General features: G+C 34.8%; 1 protein-coding gene across 5 annotated transcripts in view; it reads right to left on the bottom strand.

Moving 5' to 3' along the window:
- Positions 1-22437, bottom strand: part of CCDC178 (coiled-coil domain containing 178) — a 674385-nt gene that overhangs the window by 208160 nt on the left and 443788 nt on the right. For all 5 annotated transcript variants that reach the window (XM_074201254.1, XM_074201258.1, XM_074201255.1 and 2 more), the window contains one exon: positions 5623-5772. In XM_074201254.1, the coding sequence (XP_074057355.1) occupies positions 5623-5772 (150 nt within the window). The remainder of the gene's footprint in view (positions 1-5622; positions 5773-22437) is intronic.

Genomic DNA, 22437 nt, shown 5'->3' with positions numbered 1-22437 from the left:
AATGTTTATAACAAAATTTTCTGATAAAGGTCTCATATTTCAAATAAATAGGATACTAAGTCAAATTTATGCAGACAAAAGCCATTCTCAATTGATAAAAATGGTGAAAAGTTATGAACAGTCAGTTTTCAAAAGAAGAAATCAAATCTATCAATAATTTTATGAAAAAATACAGCACATTACTAAAAAAGAGAAAAATGCAAACTAAAACAACTCTGAGATACCATCTCATAATCATCAGATTGGTTAAGATGATAGAAAAGAAAAATGACAAATCTAGCCTAAGACCCCCTTGACACTTACTGGTTGTGTGACTTTGGGCAAGTCACTTACCCCTGATTGTCTGGCATTCAGGGCCATCTTCAGTCATCCTGATTCATATCTGGCCACTGGACCCACATGGCTCTGGAGGTAAAAGTGAGACTGTGATTTAGCACAGCAACCCCTCACTCAAATTCAATTCATGTGCTTGTCATGACATCACCTCCCTGATGTCATGGTCTTCTTTGGGAATGAAGGACAAACATCATCATCATCATCATTAATAGGCAGAAGATCTGAGAATCAAATCCAAGTTCTCTTATTTCTAAATGCATAAAACTTTCCATTTTCACTATAAATGAAACCTGAAGACAAAAAGGAGAGTGAAAAAATGGCTCATAGACTTTCCAGGAAGTACCCAGGATATGAGGTTTGTTTTTTTTTTAATTTGGCCAAAAAGCAATAACAAGCATAGTTTCATGAGAAATACTCTTGTTAATTTGGCATGAATATGAAAGGCATATTAATTTGAATTGAATTGCTATCATGGAAATAATTCCAGCCTTGATCCAACATCTCTTGTAGAAGATGAGGAAGTTAAAAAAATTTTATAGAGAACTGGTAAAGCTGCCCTCTAAATTAAATCAAGATATATTTTAATATTTGATGACATAAATGAAAAAGATAGGCATAAGGAAGACAGAGACTATCCTTTTTTATTTATGTAACCTCAACATTTTGCACAGTACTTTGAATGTAGCAGATATTTAAATAAATGTTTATTGACTAATGACAGTGAAAAATACATTAAAAACATGGTTCAGCAGTAACAACAAATGAGGACACAGTCTTGAAGAAAATATAATAGCTTCATGAGTATAAACTTTGAAAATATTCTTTGAATAGAAGAGTCAGAAAATGTTAGATGTGATAAGTAACAAGTTCTACCACATATACAAATAAATTCCTTATATTTTAAGAAACAAGACAAAAATTGTTATTGATTTGGAAGTCACTTCTGAATCAGCTGTCTGTGTGTAGTCAAACTATCAACTAGTTAAAAGGCGATCAAAATCAATACCAAATTAAAAAATAAAAATGAGAAATCGCATGCATAATTAAAATATTTTCAAAGTGAACTATGTAAATAGGCTCTTTACATTGAAAAACATAAAATGGATAAAAGAACTCAAATTGTCACCTTTTCCTAAGAAAATAAGCCAAAAAAATAAAGAGATCCAAAGAGCCTAGAAATTGCCTTGGCCAAAAAATATTTCATCATCTTACCAAGTGGTGACAAAGCCAATATAGAATATAAACTCATTTATAAAAATCTTACCAAAGATCTTGGAAAGATGAACAGCAACACTTTATAACACTGTAAGTTGTAGAAAAAGAAAAAAAACAAATATACAAATTTGATGAGAAAACCTAATAATTCAGATCAATTTGAAGATCTTTCTATGTGAAATTGTACAGAAACAAACAAAAGATGAGGGAGGGAAGGGAAAAGAGATAGATAGATGATAGACAGACAGATAGATAGATAGATAGATAGATAGATAGATAGATAGATAGATAGATAGATAGATATAGACACACATATATAACAATTTTATAACTTTTTTTTGCCCATCAAAACATTTTAACTAAAATGCATAATTTCAGCTGTGCCATATGAAGAGAGAAATGGTTTTCAAAGAAACAAGGTTGAGGAGTGTGTCTGGAATAGAATGAGAACACAACAGGGAAGATTTGTGATAGAAGCAATATGATTGTAAGAGCATTGAGGGATAGATTTCTAAAAGAGAGAAAGTTCCAAACACAAGAAAATGTGACTATCAACACTTTTGTAACTCAATTAAATTATTTGAAAATAATTGATATTTTTAAATGGCATCTTGATGAAGCTAAAAGAAGGGAACTATAATGCTAACCATTCTACGAAAGGCCTCATCTTTACAGTAATACAATTGACTTCATCATATAGAAAATAACATTTCTTTCTGTGTTTATTCTTTACTAGCTTTTAAAAAATGGAGTCAGTGAAGAAAAATCTTGCTTTAAAGTTTCTCATGCAAGATATTTCCAATATTGTAGTTGGACCAAAATCTATCAGGGTTCCTTCTGCACCCCAAAAGGAATTCATTTACTCTTAAAGGATACAAAACTGTCGGTAGGAACTGCTTCCCTTGACTCAGTTTTCTCGTTATCTATGGGCATAAAAAGTCACAACTTTATGGACTCCAGTCCCCTTAGACTTGGATGATATCTGAAGACCACCATACCCTGTCCTTTTGAAGGAGATATGTTTCCATATGGAGATGGAGTTAGGGAGAGGTATTATAGAATCAGGGTAGCCTTGCTGTGTGTCCTTGCTATATTGGGACTTAATAAGTCATCTTTGATTAGCTGCTCAATAATATATGAGTGCATACATTTAAACCTAATATTTAACCTAACTAATAGGTTGTTGATGTCCTAGCGTGGATTTCTTGAAAGATTTAACAATAGATTATTTTATTGAAAGAGGTTGTGACTTTTGACATCAAGCAAGTCATATATACAACAGGAGGAACTATTTGGAAGTAATTTCCAAAGGTATTTGCCACTGTTTAGAGAATGTCCAGGACCAAGTTTAAATGGAAGGATTCTGTATAGATGGTGAGGTATTCCAGAGGAACATTTTTGAGGATGATATTCTACTTTTGCCTCTAGCCCTAGAACCATCAAAATAATTCAACCTAACTATCCATACAGGAAGAAAACAAATGGAAAAAGAACATATTTTCCAGATGATGATATATATAGTTGAAAGGAGCTGATTCATCAAAGATCATGAATGTTAGTAAGATGTGATATATTGCCAATTGTATTATTTAAGAGAGTTTTACTTGGTTTAAATTAGTGTTATACTAAGCAACATTATAGGAATATATGTTTGGTAAAGGTTCTGGTTTAGTCATGCATGATTTCCATATCAAAAATATCTAAAGGAAGACTCCAGTATGAGTGAATCCTATAGACAATTGATGGGAGGAGATGAAAAAAAAGTACATAGGCTATAAAGGTATCAAAATAGACTATCACTGAGAGTACAAAATTCCTTTTTCCATTGATCTATTCCACTAAAATGTGAAGAAAGGTTAAATAAATGCAAATTGGCTTAGCAAAGAAGATTGTGGAAAGGGGAAAATAATTCCTAGGAAGTTTATTATTAAAAAGAAAAAAGTATTTAGCCTACTTAGAGTATACATATCTAGAAACAATGGAATTATGCTAAGAAAGAGCAAATGTAGGTAAAATAGAAGAGGAAAGATTCCTGAAGGGGAGATCTATTAAACTATAGAATTGTGTGACAAGAAAATCCGGAAGAATATAATGTACTTTAACATTCAAAACTAGATTAGATAAAAGACTAAAGAACTAGAGATTCTTCTCATTTTTAATGGTCAGATTCCATCCTGTAAGAAGTGCATTAGAAACTAATGTAGTATGATTCTTCCTTGACAGATTTAATGGCATCAATAAGGCCTCTCTGTCCATTGCTGCAAATTGATCCAACATGACACTGACAAGGGCAGGCTGCACTTAATGACCTCCTAACTGAAGGATGTAAATGAAAAATGAGGAGATGTACAAATAAATCTTTAAAAGTTTCCATTAAACAGATATGCCAAAAATGACTTGAAGGATCCCAAATGTAAAACCCAAACTCCTCATATAGACTGCCTATTAGTCCACAGTAATATGTGGTGTGTACATATTAAATAATCTGTCAAATAATACCTATTGTGTTTACCACATTCCCCTTTCACTTGTCAAAAAGGAAAAAGATCAAAGTAATTTCAATATCATAGTTAATAACTATGTTATTAGTTAAAACATAATTAAAACAATTTCTCTTAAAATTGTAAATCTGCTCTTCATATAAGAGTAATTATATTCATATAAGTATACTTTTTTTAGCTGGGAAGTTTTTGTACAAACTAATCCCTAATCTACATGTATTTGAATTTTCATTTCTTTCTGACTGTAAAAAAGCAATATTATTTTGCCATTGTTTCATTTCCCCCAAATTTTAGTAACAAACAGGATGTTTTCAACCACAATAACAATGACAAAAGCTTGAAGTGAAGTAGAATAACGTTCCACTGATACATCATTGGATTTCTTTGAAACCTGTTGAATTGTTTGAGAACCATGGCAATTTACTAGATAAGTGAAAATTTCTGAAGATACAAATGTTCTTTCTTGAATTTTCTCTAGTCATCTCTGTGTCGATATAGCACCACCTTCATGACCATAGGAGCAAATTGTTCTCATCTGCCCATTCCACTAGACAAAGTCTCTATATGAGAGGTAGATGTTATTATTATCTCCAATCTAGAGATGAGGAAACTGAATCTGAGAGAGGCATAGTGACTTACCCATCAACACACAGCTAGTAAGGGTGAAAGGAATTTTGAATTTAGGTTTTCTTGATATCAAGTCCAGTGTTCTATCCATTGCACTACCTAAATAATGAAGAGCTGAAAAATTTACACAGAGAACCTTGAAAATCTCCAGTGCATTATCATATCTAATATTACCAAGGTAAACAGAGGGAAGAAAAAATAATTCCTCTTTAACTTTCTAAACAATCATCTCTCTTTCCTCTCATTTGGTTTTTCTTCCCTTCTCTTCTTTTCCCCTTCCACAGCTTCTCTCTATGTCTCTCTGACTCTCTCACCCACTTCAGGTTTCTCTCTGGGACTTTCTCCTTATTTACCTTATTATTTACTCCTAAGGCCTTCTTGGGTTCTTACTTTAGGGATGAAACCCACTCTCTAATGTTCAGTACTTTCCACCAGAGCCATTTATCTGAATGATAGTCCTTCTTCCCCTTCCCTGTCCCTTGTCTCTCTGTCACACACACACACACACACACACACACACACACACACACACACACACACACACACAGAAGATTGACAGACTAATCTAGGTACTGTACCATAAAGGAAACCGAGAGAACATAATTAACCCTATGAAAATGATCACTACCTCAAGACTAATTAAATCATTTTCAAGAGATTACATTTAATTAAATGTAAAATATGTGATATTCTTAGAATACAAAGACAATTATGTAATTAATTTTTACCACTTCTGTTTCACCGAAAATTTAATTTGGATGGATTGCCAGAAGTTTAAAATACACACACACACACACACACACACACACACACACACACACAAACATGTGTGTCATACCCTAAATCTACCATCAGATTATAGATCTCATGATTTAATTAATTCTACTTTTAAAGAGTATAATCATAAAATAAGTTGTATTTTTAAGCATAGTAAAGTTCATACCTGTTTCTTATCTCTAATGGCAGCTTCAATCATTAACTTTTTACTGTATTGATTAAAATAGCAATCCTTTACTGATAAGAACTTTTTCAGTGTTTGCTGATATTCTTGAGCTAAGCGTAGATTTTCTTCCAGGTTATCTTGATATTCAACCTAGAAAATTTAAAAGAAATTCACTAAAATCATTAAAAGTTAAGGAATATCTCATTTGAATTGTGGCATGTCCTTGAATCTTGAATTTTTATGGTATACTATAAGTATAATCAGTGAAAGACATGTGTGGAACAAGAAATAACAACATTAGCAAAGAATTGCTTCCCTTAAAAAATAAGTGGGAGTTACTGAAATTTCAAATTACAGTACAAATTTCACCATCTCATTTTGGATTCAGACATTTTTATTATGACAAAAAATATATATTTTTTAAATATTCATTTCAAAACAACAGAGTCAGGAGCCTATTAATCAAACTCAGAACAACTGAATTAGAGATGAAATACAATAAGCAATAAAATTATTTTTCAATGTCCTGAAGCTCTTAGAATAATCTAATCAAAACTTCATTACATTAAAAAAATCAACATAAGGTATGCTTATATACTGTTTGTAGCATAGTGCAGGCTATTATAGTACATTTGAATTTTAGGAATAAATAGCAAATCACTGTGATTTATGTTATTAAGTTTCATAAAACAAATATGGATTTTTTGATTAGCTTGCTGACTATTTTCATGCTAATACTATTTGAACAGAAAGTCTCAAATTTGAGCTAAGCAAATTATTTATATTTTATTCATTATCTAAATTTTAATTAAATATTCCTATTATCTGCCAATTTGAGATATTATTTAATTGAACTGGGGAAATATTTTAAGCACATTATTAATAGTTTATAATAAGGAAGCAATTTCCTTCTCACCCCATAATGCTTCATTTAGTATTATACTGGCAATCTATTTACAAATATGACTTTTATATAACAGGACCTGCCTAATTTACCCTTAAGGCCTTCTTGAGTGATTCCTTTCTAGATGAGACTCACCCTCTAACATTGAGTATTTTCCACCAGAGCCATTTGTCCAAATGATAATCCTTCTTCTTGAGTCATCCACCATGCATATCAGAACAACAGACACTTCCTTTTGCCCAGCATCACTCAGAATTTCAAATTAACTATGCAACTTTTCCTTATCCTTTCATGAACCATAGGAGTTTGAGACTCAAGAGAATTCACAGTATAAACATCAGGGTTACTAAAGATTTGAACTGAGTTTCAGAATCCAGGGTTTAGGTTGTCACAAGATTAAAAAGAGATCAGAATTAATAGAAGAACTTGAGTTTCAGGACTTGTGTTGTTTTTGAGTCATTTTCCACTCTTGCCCAAAAGGCACTGAAGTGGTTTGCCATTTTATTATGAATGATCCAATTCCTTTTATAGATGAGGAACTGAGACAGAGTTAATGGACTTGCCCAGGGTCACACAGCTAGTAGGGAGTACAAACTGGTCAACTGAATTATCATTTAATTATCTACCACCCTCAAGACACTGTATTATGACTTAAATAGACTCTGGGAGTATGGGTGGAGAAGCAATTATTAGTAATAATGTTAGTTTCTTGGAAAAATATATTACAAATTTTCCAACTGATCCATAAAGGAGTTTTTGGAACAAAAAGTTGAGAATAGACTATATTTTTAAATCGGTCCAATCATTCTATCTTTTTATTCATACATTCTGTAACATTTCAGATAATAACAATGACTGATTATTATTCTTATGGATATTTGGAAATTATTTATCAACTGCAGTCTTAAAAATAACTTATAATTAATGGTAATAGGCCAAACATATCCCACCTATTTTATTCAAGTAAGAAGATATCAACAAAAAGTGGGTTACAATCATTCTTCAACAGATGAAACAAACTATAGCTGATGTTTGAGGAGTAATATATTGAGAGGACATAAATTATAACTGGCATTCCACTAAATAAATTTTGAACTGAAATATGTATTAACTTTAGCATATTTATCTCATTTTTATTGTGCCACCTGAAGTAGTTTTTGACCATTTTTTAGAACTAGAACCAATATTAGAAGGTATTTAGTACAACCCTTCCCTTCCTACCCCCACCAATGTATACAAACACATACACATGCATGTTCATGACTCACATAATTTTATTAATGAGAACTGAAATCTGGAGAAGTTGTCACTGACAATTAAAAACTGGTAGTAAAAGGCAAAGAAACTAGTAAGTTCCTAATTTTCTGTAGATTTTTTTTTCTATAATTCAAACCAACAAGAAGATTTTTAAGGTTTCTTTGTTTCCTTTTTAAATTACAAGGATCCCCCCTAATCTCTCAATGGGAATGTTAATATTGAGTCCTGCTACTGAACAGTCTCACTCATTCTGGTTCCTGAAACACTGATCTTTTCCTTCAAAATTCCAGCAATATAATTTGAAACTATAACAAATTATACATATATGATGACCCCTTCAATTTGTCTCAGTTTCCCTAGTTTTCTTCAGTATTCAACTGCAAGGGAACTTTATGTTTCTCCCCATGAGCAAAACGTTTTCATTCTGAGATTACCTCCTATCTATTCAATGTAGATCTTTTATGCTCTTATTTATATATGGTCTCTCCTTTGTCTCTTAGTAGTGCTTAATAAACTAGATGATTGATTGCTTCAAATCACAAAGAATTAACTTGGGGAAAGAATCAGTTGTCTTCAGACACTAGTTATTATATTTGGAGAATCATGATGATTCACTGAAAATTCTTATTACTAACTTCAGGGGCTAATCTTCAAGTCTTTGGAGTTCATCATATCAGGTTTTCCATTGTAATTAATTACATCACATTCTGTATGAGAATTTATCATTATAAAAAAAAAGGCCATTGAAAGCCTAAGCTTTCTCAAAATCATCCTCTATACAATGAAGAGCTACAAGGGTAGAAAAAGGGTACTAAAATGAGAAAGCATGCTGCTTGACTTGTGGGACATTCACTAAACATTATGAAACTTGGTTGCTGCAGTCATTTTGGAAATTATCTTATGGCCACAGTGTAATGCACTGTGTCCTTTCCAAATGTACATATTTTCCATTTCTGGGTGACAACAGTTCTTTCTGCTCCCGTACTGCATAATCCAGGAAGGTGCCAAGATATCAAATTGTGTAATCATGCCAATGAATCTTCAAAATATTGGTACATCAGTCATAATATTTTACATTATCATTTCCCAGTAATGAATGTATGGAAGGCTTTCCCAATTCACCACAAATTCTGGAAAGTCAGTGACCTTCAGATGTGCAATGAAGTTTAAGTTTTTTAATTTTAAATAATGGTATTCTGCAGGCATTGAAAATGTTTTTATGTCTAACTGTGGTTCCACCTCACAACTCTGACTTGTTTAATTTTAGCCAATGGTATAATAGAATGCAAATCAAACAAATGGGGAGGATGACAATTGGTTGAGCTATATCTGAGGAAATCATGCCACCACTATTTTAAGTGGAACTGCATATAAAAAATAGCAAGAGGGAGGATTTTTTAAAATTAAAAAAGGAAGGAAGGAAAGAGAAAATTAGAGGAGAAAAAATAAGAAAAAATAAGGTGACTTTTGAGGATGTTTTATTCAAATGTAGTAGAACCATAATCAACAAAAAATGGATCATTTTTTCTCTTTGGGTACTCAATAAACTTGAATTTGTCAAAGGTTATATCAGGTGCTACCACGTAAACTATAAAACTGAACTAAAAAATTCATTTTAAATTCTCCTATATTGAAACTATTACACTGTAAATATCCTTCCAACATTATCAAATTGAAGTGTTCAGAATTCAAGGCAGAAGGGATGCTGGAGATGGCCCAAGAAAACATTTACATTCTGCAGATGAAGAAGCTAAGGCTTAAGGAAGAGTAGCAAGGTCACATAGGTAATAAAAATAGGAAAAGTCAGATTCATTGAATATTTTTCTGACTCAAATCCAATATCTTTTGACAAGTATACTATACTAATCTCTGTGTTACTGGACTATAGCACTCTGTCCATGTTGTAGAATTATGGGATTATTGTGCCTCTGTAGTTAATAAATACAATCAATGAGCCTAAATGAACAGAACACCTCCTCATAACATGATTCATTGTTCTTTATTCAAAACTCATTATTAACAATGAAAGTGAATAATTATATTAAACACTTTTCCTGAGGTTTAGATATTTTATATGATTAGTTTACTTTCCTTCTTTATTTAATTTAGTATTTAGCAAGAAAAGGAATGAAATATCTAACTTGGCTTGCATTTTATGAAGTTTTTCATAATTTTACTATAAAAATTCATAATTGTTGGGCCATCTAAGTGATGCAGTGGATAAAGCACAGGCCCTGGAGTCAGGAGTACCTAAGTTCAAATCCAGATTCATTCACTTAATAATTACCTAGCTGTGTGACCTTAGGCAAGTCACTTAAACCCATTGCCTTGCAAAAACAAAATTCAGAATTGTCAAATGGCAATAGTCAAAATAGCTTTGATTAATTTTAGATGAAGAAATATGTCTTCATTGAAAAACTTCCACAATTATATTCATTTTAATGTATTTTTGCTTCAATTTTGTTGTTGTTCAGCTATTTTCAGTTGTGTTCATCACTTCATGGCTCTATTTGGTATTCATGGCAAAGATACTGGTGTCGTTTGCCATTTCCTTTTCGAGTTAATTTTGCAGATGAGGAAACTGAGGAAAATAAGATTAAATGACTTGCCTAGGACACAGCTAGAAAGTGTCTGAGGCCAGGAAAATGACTCTTTCCAACTCCAGGACTGCTTTTCTATCCCCTGTGCCACCTAGCTGCCTATTTTCTGCAATGGGGAATTGATTAGTAGGGAACACAAGTGTCTCCTACTATAGTTTGATTCAGATTGTGACTATATTTATTATGACGTTCTGGTAATCAATAATAATAATTTTTTCTTTTAAAAATGGCATCATATGTTCCTGTAAGCTGTTCTTAAAGGATTTAAATAGCAACTGATAATGATAAAAGTGCAGATTCTAGTAATATCAAAATTATAAAGATAATGTTTTTGATTAAGTGATCTAGAAGTTCAGTGCATATCATTTAGTTGCTATTGAGAAAGTAGCCTATCAGTCTGATAAACCAACTCAATATAAAACTACTATATTCTTATAATTTTAATCCTTTGACAAAAGATACTCCCTTTTCCCAAAAGTTTTTCTATTCAAACTTTATCAACTCAATTTTATTCTCCACAGTTGCCCCCCAATCTTTTTTTCTCTCTTCTCTTTTCTCCAACTCCTCATATTTACAACAAAAAAGACTTAGTCCTCAATCTGTAGCCTCCATTCATTAATATTTTTTAGGCAAAAATCACTTCTGTTCTCTTTTTTCTTTCCTGTGGTATAAAATCTCCTACTAAAACTAATCCCTCAGATTGCACCATTGTTTGATTGACTCCTGACTTCTTCAGCAACAAGATGTTGTATCCTCTATTTCTAACAGATCTTGTCTCTCCCTCCCCACTGGCAACATGCTTCCAATAGAGGGTATACTTCTGGTCCACTCTCTACCCAAGTTAATGCCACAAATATTGCTGCCTCTGCTTACAGACCTGTTCAGGGCTTTAAAATCTGAACTATAAGCCTTTGCTTTTTTACCTTTCTGCTCCATCAAGATGCTGATCTATTTTTTCCTATCATTTCACTGATAAACTTCTTTTTAAAATATCTTTACCTATTACTTCCACTCCCTTTGCATTCCCCCTTTGCAAAGTAGCCTTTTCTGCTATTACAGCATTGAAACTACTTCCTCAAAGCACAATCTCTGAATGCTTTTTAGGTTTTAACTACTTGAGGGCTTTTTGGTAAATAGTATTTTTTCCAAATACATGTGAAGATAATTTTCAACATTTATTTTTAAATAAGATTTTGAGTTCCAAATTTTTCTCCCTCCTAATATACTTCATACACACACAGACACAGACACAGACACAGACACAGACACACACACACACACACACACACAATATACACAATCACATTTCCACATTAGTGGGGAAAACAAACATAACAAAAGAAAAAAACAGGAAAAATAAAAAAAAGAAGAGTAAATAGTGTACTTTGAACTACATTCAGACTCTATAGTGCTTTTTTCAGGATTAGGATATAATTTTCCATCATGAGTCTTTTGGAATTGTCTTGGATCATTGTATTGCTAAAAACAAAATCGGTCATAGCGGATCATTACACAATGTTGCCTATACAGTATATAATTCAACTACATGTTTTTAAGGTTGTGTTGTTCCCTAAACCTGGAATAACCCACCTTCATCTATTGAATTTCTAGCCATTTTGTAAATACCATCTAAAATATCCTCACTTCCATAGGACCTTCCTTTTTCTCCTGGTCATTAATAACTTTTTCCTTCTTGGACCATACAAGGCACTTTGTTTTGCAGCTTTCAATGAATCTATTGTGAAATTTTTGTAGTGTATTTATTTATATATTACTTCTTGTACCCTTCTAGATTAGAGGTAAAGTCCACGAGGGAATGTAACATCTCATTTGAGACATTTGACTCTTCCTTGACACAGAAAACAGTGCTCTCCCTGTATTAGGCTGTGTCTGCTAAATTCTGAATGAATGAATAAAAAATTATAATGTAGAAATACATTGTATGTTTATCCCTTAAGTATTAAGAGGATATACTCTTTTGTTCTAGATATAAAGTAATCACTAATTTCTAAAATGCAAGTCAATTCATTTTTAATTTTAATATCAATTTAATTCAAATTCAATTCAATGAACATGTATTACGCACTTACTAAGGTGGGGGGCATTATATTAAAGAGAGAGGATGTATAATACATAGTTCCTGCTCTCAAGGAACCTGAATCCCAATAGTTCAGGTCTTTTTGGACCTTTCTAATTTAGCATTATTTTAGGGTTAAATCTATCACTCCCCCTCTGATTGATGAGCTTGGTCCTCAGAAAGTAGCTGCCCACTATTCTTCTATGTTCCTATTGGTTTTTTTTTTAAATACTGTCACTCACTAATACTGAACTCTATCAGCTTCCACTTGGATACTTTTACCCATTGATAATCAGAGTTTTCTCAATTAATTTATTTTATTTTAATTTTAACACAAGCAATTAATAAGAAAACAACACAAAAAATTTTCTCAAAACTTGGAATACACTTTCCCACAAATACTCACAAAATCTAGGGGAAAAGTGGACTTGGAGTATTGTGATAATATGGCATACATGTAGAAAAGACACTGGTACAAAGGGTAAACTCACAATTCCTAGTTACTGGAAGTTCTTTTTTTAGAGTGCACAGTCATCATTCTTCTCTGATACAAGGAGTCATGTTTCTTGAAAGTTTTTTCCTTTAATGAGAGGCAATTTTTCTGTATCTGGCTTTGTCCATATTTTTCCTTGGTATATCTGCTACTAATCTAGTTTCTCTAAAATCATGGTCAACAGAAGTTGAGAAGAAAGAAAGAAGTATATTATTCCCAAACCCCCAAATGCTTCTCAGGGGCCTGCTTAGGACCCTCTAAATTGAAATCACCACTTTGTGACTAGTCCACTTTGATTAAACAATGCTGATAATCATCCAACTATTTGTAATGCCCCAAAATGTAATTAGCTTGCTGAGTTAATCAGCTATTCCCTTCTTGACCCAATTAAAGAAGAATTCACACCTGAGAAAGGGATCACAGATTGTAAACAATCTTGTTTAAAATCTCTTGATAACCTAATCCTTTCTGTTCATTGATTGAAATGCTATATGGAACCCCTTCCTTTTCAGTTACACCAGATTAAAATGTAATTGGGAAAAAATAACAAAATAAATTTAAAAAATAGAATATAATGTGATTTTCTAGGTCTATAAACCTACTAGATAAGGGATACCTATGTATAGTATTTTGATTGACACCACTATCTTACACAAATACTTGTATGCATCACACTCATACTTGTTTTAAAAATAATCAAAGGGGGGAAGCTAGGTGGCACAGTGGATAGAGCACTGGCCCTGGAGTCAGTAGTACCTGAGTTCAAATCCAGACTCAGACACTTCATAATTATCTAGCTGTGTTACCTTGGGCAAGTCACTTAATCCAATTGCCTTAAATAATAAAAAAAAATCAAGTAATTCTTGATCCCAGGAGAAATTTTGATCCATCATATTCCTTTCCACCCACAATTCCAACATTTACATTTTTTTTAGGTTTTTGCAAGGCAAATGGGGTTAAGTGGATTGCCCAAGGCCACACAGCTAGGTAATCATGAAGTGTCTGAGACCGCATTTGAACCCAGGTACTCCTGATTCCAGGGCCAATGCTTTATCCACTGTGCCACCTAGCAGCCCCTAAACCTTTGCATTTTCAAAGCACCTGCTAGGCATTACTTTGTTTCCTTAGCTGCTTATGTCCTTATTGTTAGTAAAGCAATTTAGTCTACATGTCTTTAGTCAGTATATAAATACCCTTGAATTATTATAGAATGACTTTATCCATCTAACAACATTTTATTGGCATGTAAACTTCATTACAAAGCAGACTAACACTATGTGGTAAAATAACAATAATGCTAATTCCAAGTTTAGGGATCAGCACAACCTTAAAAACTTGCAGTTGAATTATACACTGCATAGACAACACTGCATAATGATCAGCTATGACCGATTTAGCTCTTAGCAATACAATGATCCCAGACAATTCCAAACAATAATGCTCAGGCTATAATGGTACTGTGAGATTATCATCCTGGTGCACTCTGGCACTTTTGTGTCCTATGGCAAATGTGTCCAAATCAACTGATTCTTGAATTCATACTCAAGATATCAGAAATGGAAAATACTGGTGATGATGAATTTATAAGCATTATATTGATACAAAAGAATTTGTGTGTCTGTGTGGATATACATGTATTTTATACATACAAATACATATATATATATATATTTGCAATATACACATATATGTGTATATACATATATACAATTAAAAACATATTCCAGGAAGATGGGATCGAGTCTTAGGAGCTCTCTGATAAAATTCATCAGCTAAGGACTCTAACTAAACTTTCGAGAGACAGAACCCACAAAGGGACCCAGTGAGGCAGTTCTCCTACTCAAGGTAACCTGGAAAAGAGCAGAAAGGCTCTGCTCCCCGGGATTGGAGAGGCAGCCTGCCAGAGGGATGGCCCGCCAGAGCCAAAGAACCTCAGCCTCCTGGAGGCAGCCCCAGGGCGCTGGGGGTCTCAGCTCACAGCAGTGGGGGAATCTCCTGAGCTGCACCCCGAGGAGCACTGGGCACAAAGTAGGGGAACAGTGGGGGACCTCTGCCAGAGCGAGCACGTGGAGCCCAGCCCTCAGGGAACACAACAAGCAGCATCCTCTTTCCCCAGCCCTGATCCAGGAAACAGAAGCAGGCAGAGCTGGTAAGCAGGAGCCCCCAGGGCATGAGCCCATTGAGCTGAGGGAGGGGAGTGAAGAGAAACTGCCTAGCTCTGACCTCTGCCCGCTTATGGACATTCACAGACCAGGAGGGAGGACAGAGCCACACACACTGAGACCCTTGTGGGAGTGTCCCAAAAGCTCAACAAACACCCCAACCAGGCCCAGGCTGGGAAAATGAGCAAGCAGAGAAACAAAAAGAAGACTATTGAGAAATATTTTGCAAATGAGCCCAAGAAGGACCAAAATACTCAGTCTGAAGATGAGGAAGCACAAGTTCCTGCATCTAAAGACTCCAAGAAAAACAGAAATTGGGCTCAGGCTAAGATAGAGCTCAAAAAAGACTTTGAAAATCAAATGAGGGAGTTGGAAGAAAAACTGGGAAAAGAAAGGAGACAGATGCAGGAAAAAACATGAAAATGAAGTCAGCAGCTTAGTCAAGGAAATCCAAAAAAATGCTGAAGAAAATAGCATGCTAAAAACCAGCTTAGGTCAAATGGATAAAACAGTTCAAAAAGTTATGGGGGAGAAGAATGATTTACAAAGCAAAATTGGCCATATGGAAAAAGAGATAAGAAAACTCTCTGAGGAGAACAAATCCTTCAGACAAAGAATAGAATTCAGGGAGATTGATGAATTTAACAGAAATCAGGAATCAATACTTAAAAACCAAAAAAATGAAAAATTAGAAGAAAATGTGAAATATCTCATTGAAAAAACAACTGATATGGAAAACAGACTTAGAAAAGATAATTTGAAAATTATTGGAATACCTGAAAGTCATGATCAGGAAAAGAGCCTTGACATCATTTTCAAAGAATTACTACAGGAAAATTGCCCTGATATTCTAGAAGCAGAGGGCAAAATAGAAATGGAGAGAATCCACTGATCCCCCAGAGAAAGAGGTCCCAAAAAACCAACCCCAAGGAATATTATAGCCAAGTTCCAGAACTCCCAAATCAAAGAGAAAATATTACAAGCAGCCAGAAGGACACAGTTCAAATATCGTGGAGCTGCAGTCAGGATCACACAGGACTTAGCAGAAGCTACATTGGAAGCTCATAGGGCTTGTAATACAATATACCGGAAGGCAAGAGAGCTTAGAATGCAGCCAAGAATGAACTACCCAGCAAGGCTGAATGTCCTCTTCCAGGGGAAAAAGATGGACTTTCAATGAACCAGGGGAATTTCAAAGGTTCCTTTTGGAATGGCCAGAGCTGAACAGAAGGTTTGATCTTCAGATACAGGACTCAGGTGAAGCATGGAGATTGGAGGAGAGGGGGGAAATATGAGGTACTTAATGAGGATGAACTGCATGTATTCCTGCATAGAAAAATGACACTGATAATACTCATATGAACCTTCTCAGTTAATAGAGCAGGTAGAGAGAGCTTTTATAGTTGAAGCACAGGAGAAAGCTGAATTCGAAGATAAAATATGGTGTAAAAATGGAGTCAATAGAAAAAAAGGGAAATGGAATGGGAGAAAGAAAAAGGAGAGGGGGAATAGTCCAAGATATTTCACGTAAGATTTTTTTTATTACAATGAGCTATTGCAATGATATGGAAGGGGGGAGGCAAGGGGGAATGAGGGAAACTTTGCTCTCATCAGAGATGGCTAGGAGAGGAAACAGCAAATATACTCAATGGGGTATAGACATCTGGAGTAAGAAGGAGGGGGGAGCAGGGGGAAGGGGTGGGGATGTGAATACAGGAGGAGAGGATGGACCATGGGGGGAGAGTGGCCAGATATAACACATTTTCTTTCTTACTTCTTGCAAGGGGCTGGGAATGGAAGGCCTGCCCAGGACTACAGGGCCAGGTGGATTCTGGGCCTAAGGGGTGGTGGGGGGCTCAGGGCTTCTTGGCCCCAGGACCAGGGATCTGTCTGCTGTGCCACTCAGCAACCCTACAGCAGAGTCATAGTGAAAGGAGAGAGAAAATAGAGTACATGGTAGTGGAGAAATAAGAAAGGAGGGAGTTGCAATCAGCAATGGCAAGGGTGGAAAAATATGGAAGTAACTTTTGTGATGGGCTTATCATAAAGAATGAGATCCACCCATGACAGAGTTGTTGGTGTTGGAACAAAGACTCAAGCACATTTTTTGTTATGATTATTTGGGGGAGGGTGCAGGGCAAGTAGGGCTGGATGGCCTGCCTGGGGCCACATAGCAGGGTGATCTTTGGGTGTCTGGGGCCAGATTTGGACCCAGGTGCTCCTGGCTCAAGGGCCGATGCTCTGTCTGCCACCCAGCCACCCCTATTATTATTACTATTTTATTTTATTTTGGGTTTTTTTTTCCTTTCTTTTTTTTTTTGGTTTTTGCAGGGCAGTGGGGATCGGGTGGCTTGCATATCACACAGCTAGGTGATTGTTGGGTTTATGAGGCTGGATGTGGACTCGGGTGCTCGTGGCTCCAGGGCTGTTGCTTCGTCCATTGCACCACCTGACCATACCTACAATTATTACTATCATTTTTTTATTTTAATTTTTTTCTCTCACCTTTACTTTTTTTGCCCAAACAAGTCTATCTATATTCGTGGGGGAGGAGGGGTATTTTGTTTACTTGTAAACAAGAATATTTTATTAATGTAAAAAAAACATTTGTACAAAATGAGAACAAAAAATAAATTTTAAAAAAATAAATAAATAAATTTAAAAAAAAACATATGCCAGGAGGTAGAGCCAAGATGGCAGAGTGAAGGCAGGGACTTGCCAGATGTCTCCCCCAATCCCCCTCCAAATGCCTTTAAATAATGACTGAAAAAATTCTAGAGTGGCAGAACCCACAAAAAGATGTAAAACAATTTTCCAGTCCAAGACAACTTAGTAGACTGGCAGGAAAGATCTGCTCCACCAGGGTGGTAGAGGAGTGCAGTCCTTCACAGACCATGCCAGCTTAGACCAGCCCCAGTATTCCAAGAAGGGGCAATGGGTGAATCAGTGGTACCCATAGTAGTTTCCAGATCTCTCAGCCTAGAGACATTAAAGACCACTTGGAAGGTCAGCAAGAAAATTCTGTCTCCCGGGGGTGAGAGTTGAACACAGTACATCCCAGGTCTCAGCAGTGTGGACCTAGACCCAGGAGACCAGGAGCAGGACTTGACAGTGCTGAAGCAGCAGGAGCAGAAGCTGCCCCACAGATGTTAAGGGAGTCAGAAGGAGACCACAAGGGTCTCTTTACTATCACTGGGGCGGAAAGTTGTCGCTTTGTCCATACACAAATCTGGGTCATCATTATGGGTTACAGTCCCAGTAAGAGAGAGAGCAGCAGCACAATAAAGTTTGCAGCCTACCCATAGGGGAATGGAGACCCTCCTCATAGTTCCAGGCCAGAAAGGAATTCTTGTGGTCACCTGCAGACCAGAGCACAGACTAGGAGTAAAGCAAACACCTTTTTTAGGTCATATCACCTTGGAAGAACTGAAAATTTGCAAGTTCCAAGAAGTATCTCCAGCTACTTCCAGAAACTTGGGACAATGCACTCTCTACTGGAAGCAGCCACCTTAACAAAGAATTAAAATCAAGTCTTAGGCTGGAGATGTGAGGAAACAACAGAAAACAATCTGATCATAGAAAGTCACTATAGTAATAAGGAAGATCAAAACACACTCAGAAGAAGATAATAAAGTCAAAGTTCCTACATGCAAAGCCTCCAAGAAACATATGAACTTGTCTTAAGCCATGGGAGAGCTCAAAAAGGATTCTGAAAATCAAGAAAGGTAGAGAAAAAATTGAGAAGATAAATGAGAGTGATGTAAGAAAATCATGAAAAATGAGTTAGCAGCTTGATAAAAAAAAAAAGACATAAAAAAACTGAAGAAAATAACATCTTAAAAACCAGACTAGACCAAATGGAAGAAGAGGTACAAAAAGCCAATTAGGAGAGGAATGTCTTAAAAAAAAGTAGAATTGATCAAATGGAAAAGAAAGTATAAAAGCTCACTGAAGAAAAAAATTTTCTTAAAATTTAGATTTGAGCAAAGAGAAGGTGATGACTTAATGAGAAATCAAAAAATAATAAAACAAAACCAAAAGAATTAAAAACTAGAAGACAATATGAAATATCTCACTGAAAAAACAATGACCTAAGAAACAGCTCCAGGAGGCATAATTTAAAAATGATTGGAATACTTGAATTTGGAATACAGAACCTAGATATCGTCATTTAAGAAATTGTTAAGGAAAACTGGCCTGATATTCTAGAACCAGAGGGTAAAATTGAAAGAATTCACCAATCATCTCTTGAAAGAGATCCCAAAATAAAAACTCCCAGGAATATTATAGTCAAATTCCAGAACTCCCAGGTCAAGGAGAAAATATTGCAAACAGTCAGAAAGACACAATTCAATTATCAGGGAACTAGTGTCAGGATAATACAAGATTTAGCTGCTTCTACATTAAAGAGTAGTAGGGCTTGGAATATATGATACTCTGAATGGCAACCAAGAACTAACTACCCACCAAAACAACTTTTTCAGGGAAAAAGATGTACATTCCTTTGAAAAGATCAGAACTGAAAAGAAAAGTTGATCCCCCAAAATGATCCCCCAAAAAGGTTAACAGGAAAGGGAAACCAAAGGAACTTAATGATGTTGAACTGTTTATATTCCTACATGGGAAGATGATACTTATTGCTTATATGAACATTTTAATTCTCTTGGACAGTTAGATGGATATATAAACTGTGCCCAGGTAATAGTTGAATATGAAGAAATAATATCTTAAAAAATTAATGGGGGTGCCTAGGTGGTGCAGTGGATAGAGCACCGGCCCTGGAGTCAAGAGTACCTGACTTCAAATCTAGTCTCAGATACTTAACAATTACCTAACTGTGTGGCCTTGGGCAATCCACTTAACCCCATTGCCTTGCAAAAAAGAAAAAACACCTTAAAAAATTAATCGATGAAAGAGGAATATACTAGGAAAAAGGGAAAGAAGGAGGTAGAATGGGGTGAATTATTTTACATAAAAGAGACAAGAAAAAGCTTTTACACTTGAATGAAAGAAGGGTAGGAAGGGGGAGTGAGTAAACCTTACTCTCATCAGAATTTGCTCAAAGAGGGAATAGCATACACACTCAATTAGGCATAGAAATCTATCTTATCCTACAGGAAAATAGGAGAGGAAGGAGATAAGAGAAAAGTGGGATAAGGGAGTGATAGAAAGGGGTGCAGATTAAGGAAGGGTCTAGTCAGAAGCAAAACTTTTTGAGGATGGACAGGGTGAAAGAAGATAAAGAATAGAATAAATGCGGTAGAGGGAAAATAGGATGGAGGGAAATAGTAATAGTAATTGTGGGGAAAATGTCAAAACAAGTTTCTCTGATAAATCTCATTTCTCGAACATAGAGAACTGAGTCAAATTTATAAAAAATAAATTTATTCCCCAACTGATAAAAGATAAAAAGATAGAAAGTTCTCAGATGAGGTATCAATGCAATCTGTAGGAATATTTTTAAAAATGTTTTAATTCACTATTGAGTGGAGAAACACAAATTAAAATAGTTTTGAGGTACTACTTTATACCTATTAGATTGGCTAATAAGATAGAAAAGGAAAATGACAAATGCTAGGGGTGAGGTAGGGGAGATGCAACATTAATGTACCATTGGAAGAACTGTGAAATGAGTCAATCATTCTGTAGAATGATTTCGCCCAAAGGCCTATAAAACCATGCATACCCTAATGCCACAGTAATACTAGATCTGTATTCCAAAAGAGATGTAAAAACACAAAGGAAAAGGATATTAAGGATATTTATAAGACTATTTTTTCTGGTGGCTAAGAATTGAAAATTGAGGAAATGGCTAAACAAACAACTTGTGGCATGTGATTATGATATGATGATGGATGCTATTCAACTATAAGAAATGATGAGCAGGATGTTCTCAATGAAACCTAAGATGACTTACATGAGCAGATGCAATGTAAAATGTACTATATACAAAGTAATAGCAATCAGTTTTGAATGACTTAACTTTTCTCAACAGTGCTGTGATTCAAGACAACTCTGAAGGACTTAATGATAAAGAGTGTTATCCAACCTCAGACAGCTGGTAGTGTCTGAATACAGATTGAAGCATACATTATTTTTGTTTTATTTTTCTTGATCTTTTTGGGGACTGTCTATGTTTTCTTTTACAACATGATTATTGTGGAAATATTTTCACAATTAAACATTTTTAACCTATCAAATTGCTTGCTTTCTCGATGGCAGATGGGATGGGAAGAAGGGAGTGAATTCAGAATTCAAAGATTTAAAAATGAATATTAAAATTTACATGTAACTGAGGAAAAACAAAAATATTAAATTTAAAAAACACATGCCAATTTTCTGACAACTCAATATAGTTCAAGTAAAAAAACTTAATTGTGGGTCTACAATATATAAAGTACTATGAAAAGGTCTGAAGATCAACAACGTCAAATCAAAAAAGTTCCTATACTCAAAGAATACATTTTACTAGAGTGATAGAATATGTGTATAGGTATAATTGGGGGGGGGAAGAACTTCCCTGCCCCAGAGAACTGAAATTTGAAGAACTCAAATATTTAAAAATAATTATTTTAAAGGCTTAAGCAATATTTTTATCTTTTATGTTAACAATTTTACAGCACTTTTACTCCTTCAACTGTCTAGAAACTAATTAGCAAGAACAATTAAACTATTAAGTTACTAAACTACAGTGTCCCAGATTCTATTCCCTTAGAGACCAAGGTCCTTGTACAATCTCTCTCTTGGGTGGTCTCTACACCCACAAGAAAATTTCCTTAGGTCTCCTTGATGGACCAGGATCCTATGGTTTCAGAATTATATAGTTAATTTGAGCCTGTATATTATGTTTTGTCCTAGGAACCAACCTTAATATTTGGGACAAATATATCACTAAATATATTTTAAGATAGTGTATGAAGGGGGTTAAAAACTACTCCATGAAAATTTTAAAGAAGAGAAAAAACTGAGTTTATTAAGACATGAATACATGGTGGGGGCAACCTAGGTGGCACAGTGGATAGAGTTCAAATTTGTCTCAGAGATGTAATAATTACTTAGCTGTGTGACCTTGGGCAAGTCACTTAACCTCATTGCTTTGCCCAAAAAAACTTAAAAAGGAAAAAAGGTATGAATACACCAATGATCTCTTAGAATCTATACACAAATTATTACAAAAGATCTTTTCCATCCTCATTGCTTCCAGGGCTCATATTAGAATGCTGTGTCAGCAACCTGAAACCTGAGGGGCAAGTAGCTTAATCTCTCAGGACCTATTTACTCCTTTGTGCCACTCTGAAGACTTGTCCTTTGTCTAATAATAT

The sequence above is a fragment of the Macrotis lagotis genome, chromosome X (genome assembly GCF_037893015.1).
Source record: "Macrotis lagotis isolate mMagLag1 chromosome X, bilby.v1.9.chrom.fasta, whole genome shotgun sequence".
NCBI lineage: Eukaryota > Metazoa > Chordata > Mammalia > Peramelemorphia > Peramelidae > Macrotis > Macrotis lagotis.
This window is presented reverse-complemented; position numbering and strand designations above follow the sequence as displayed.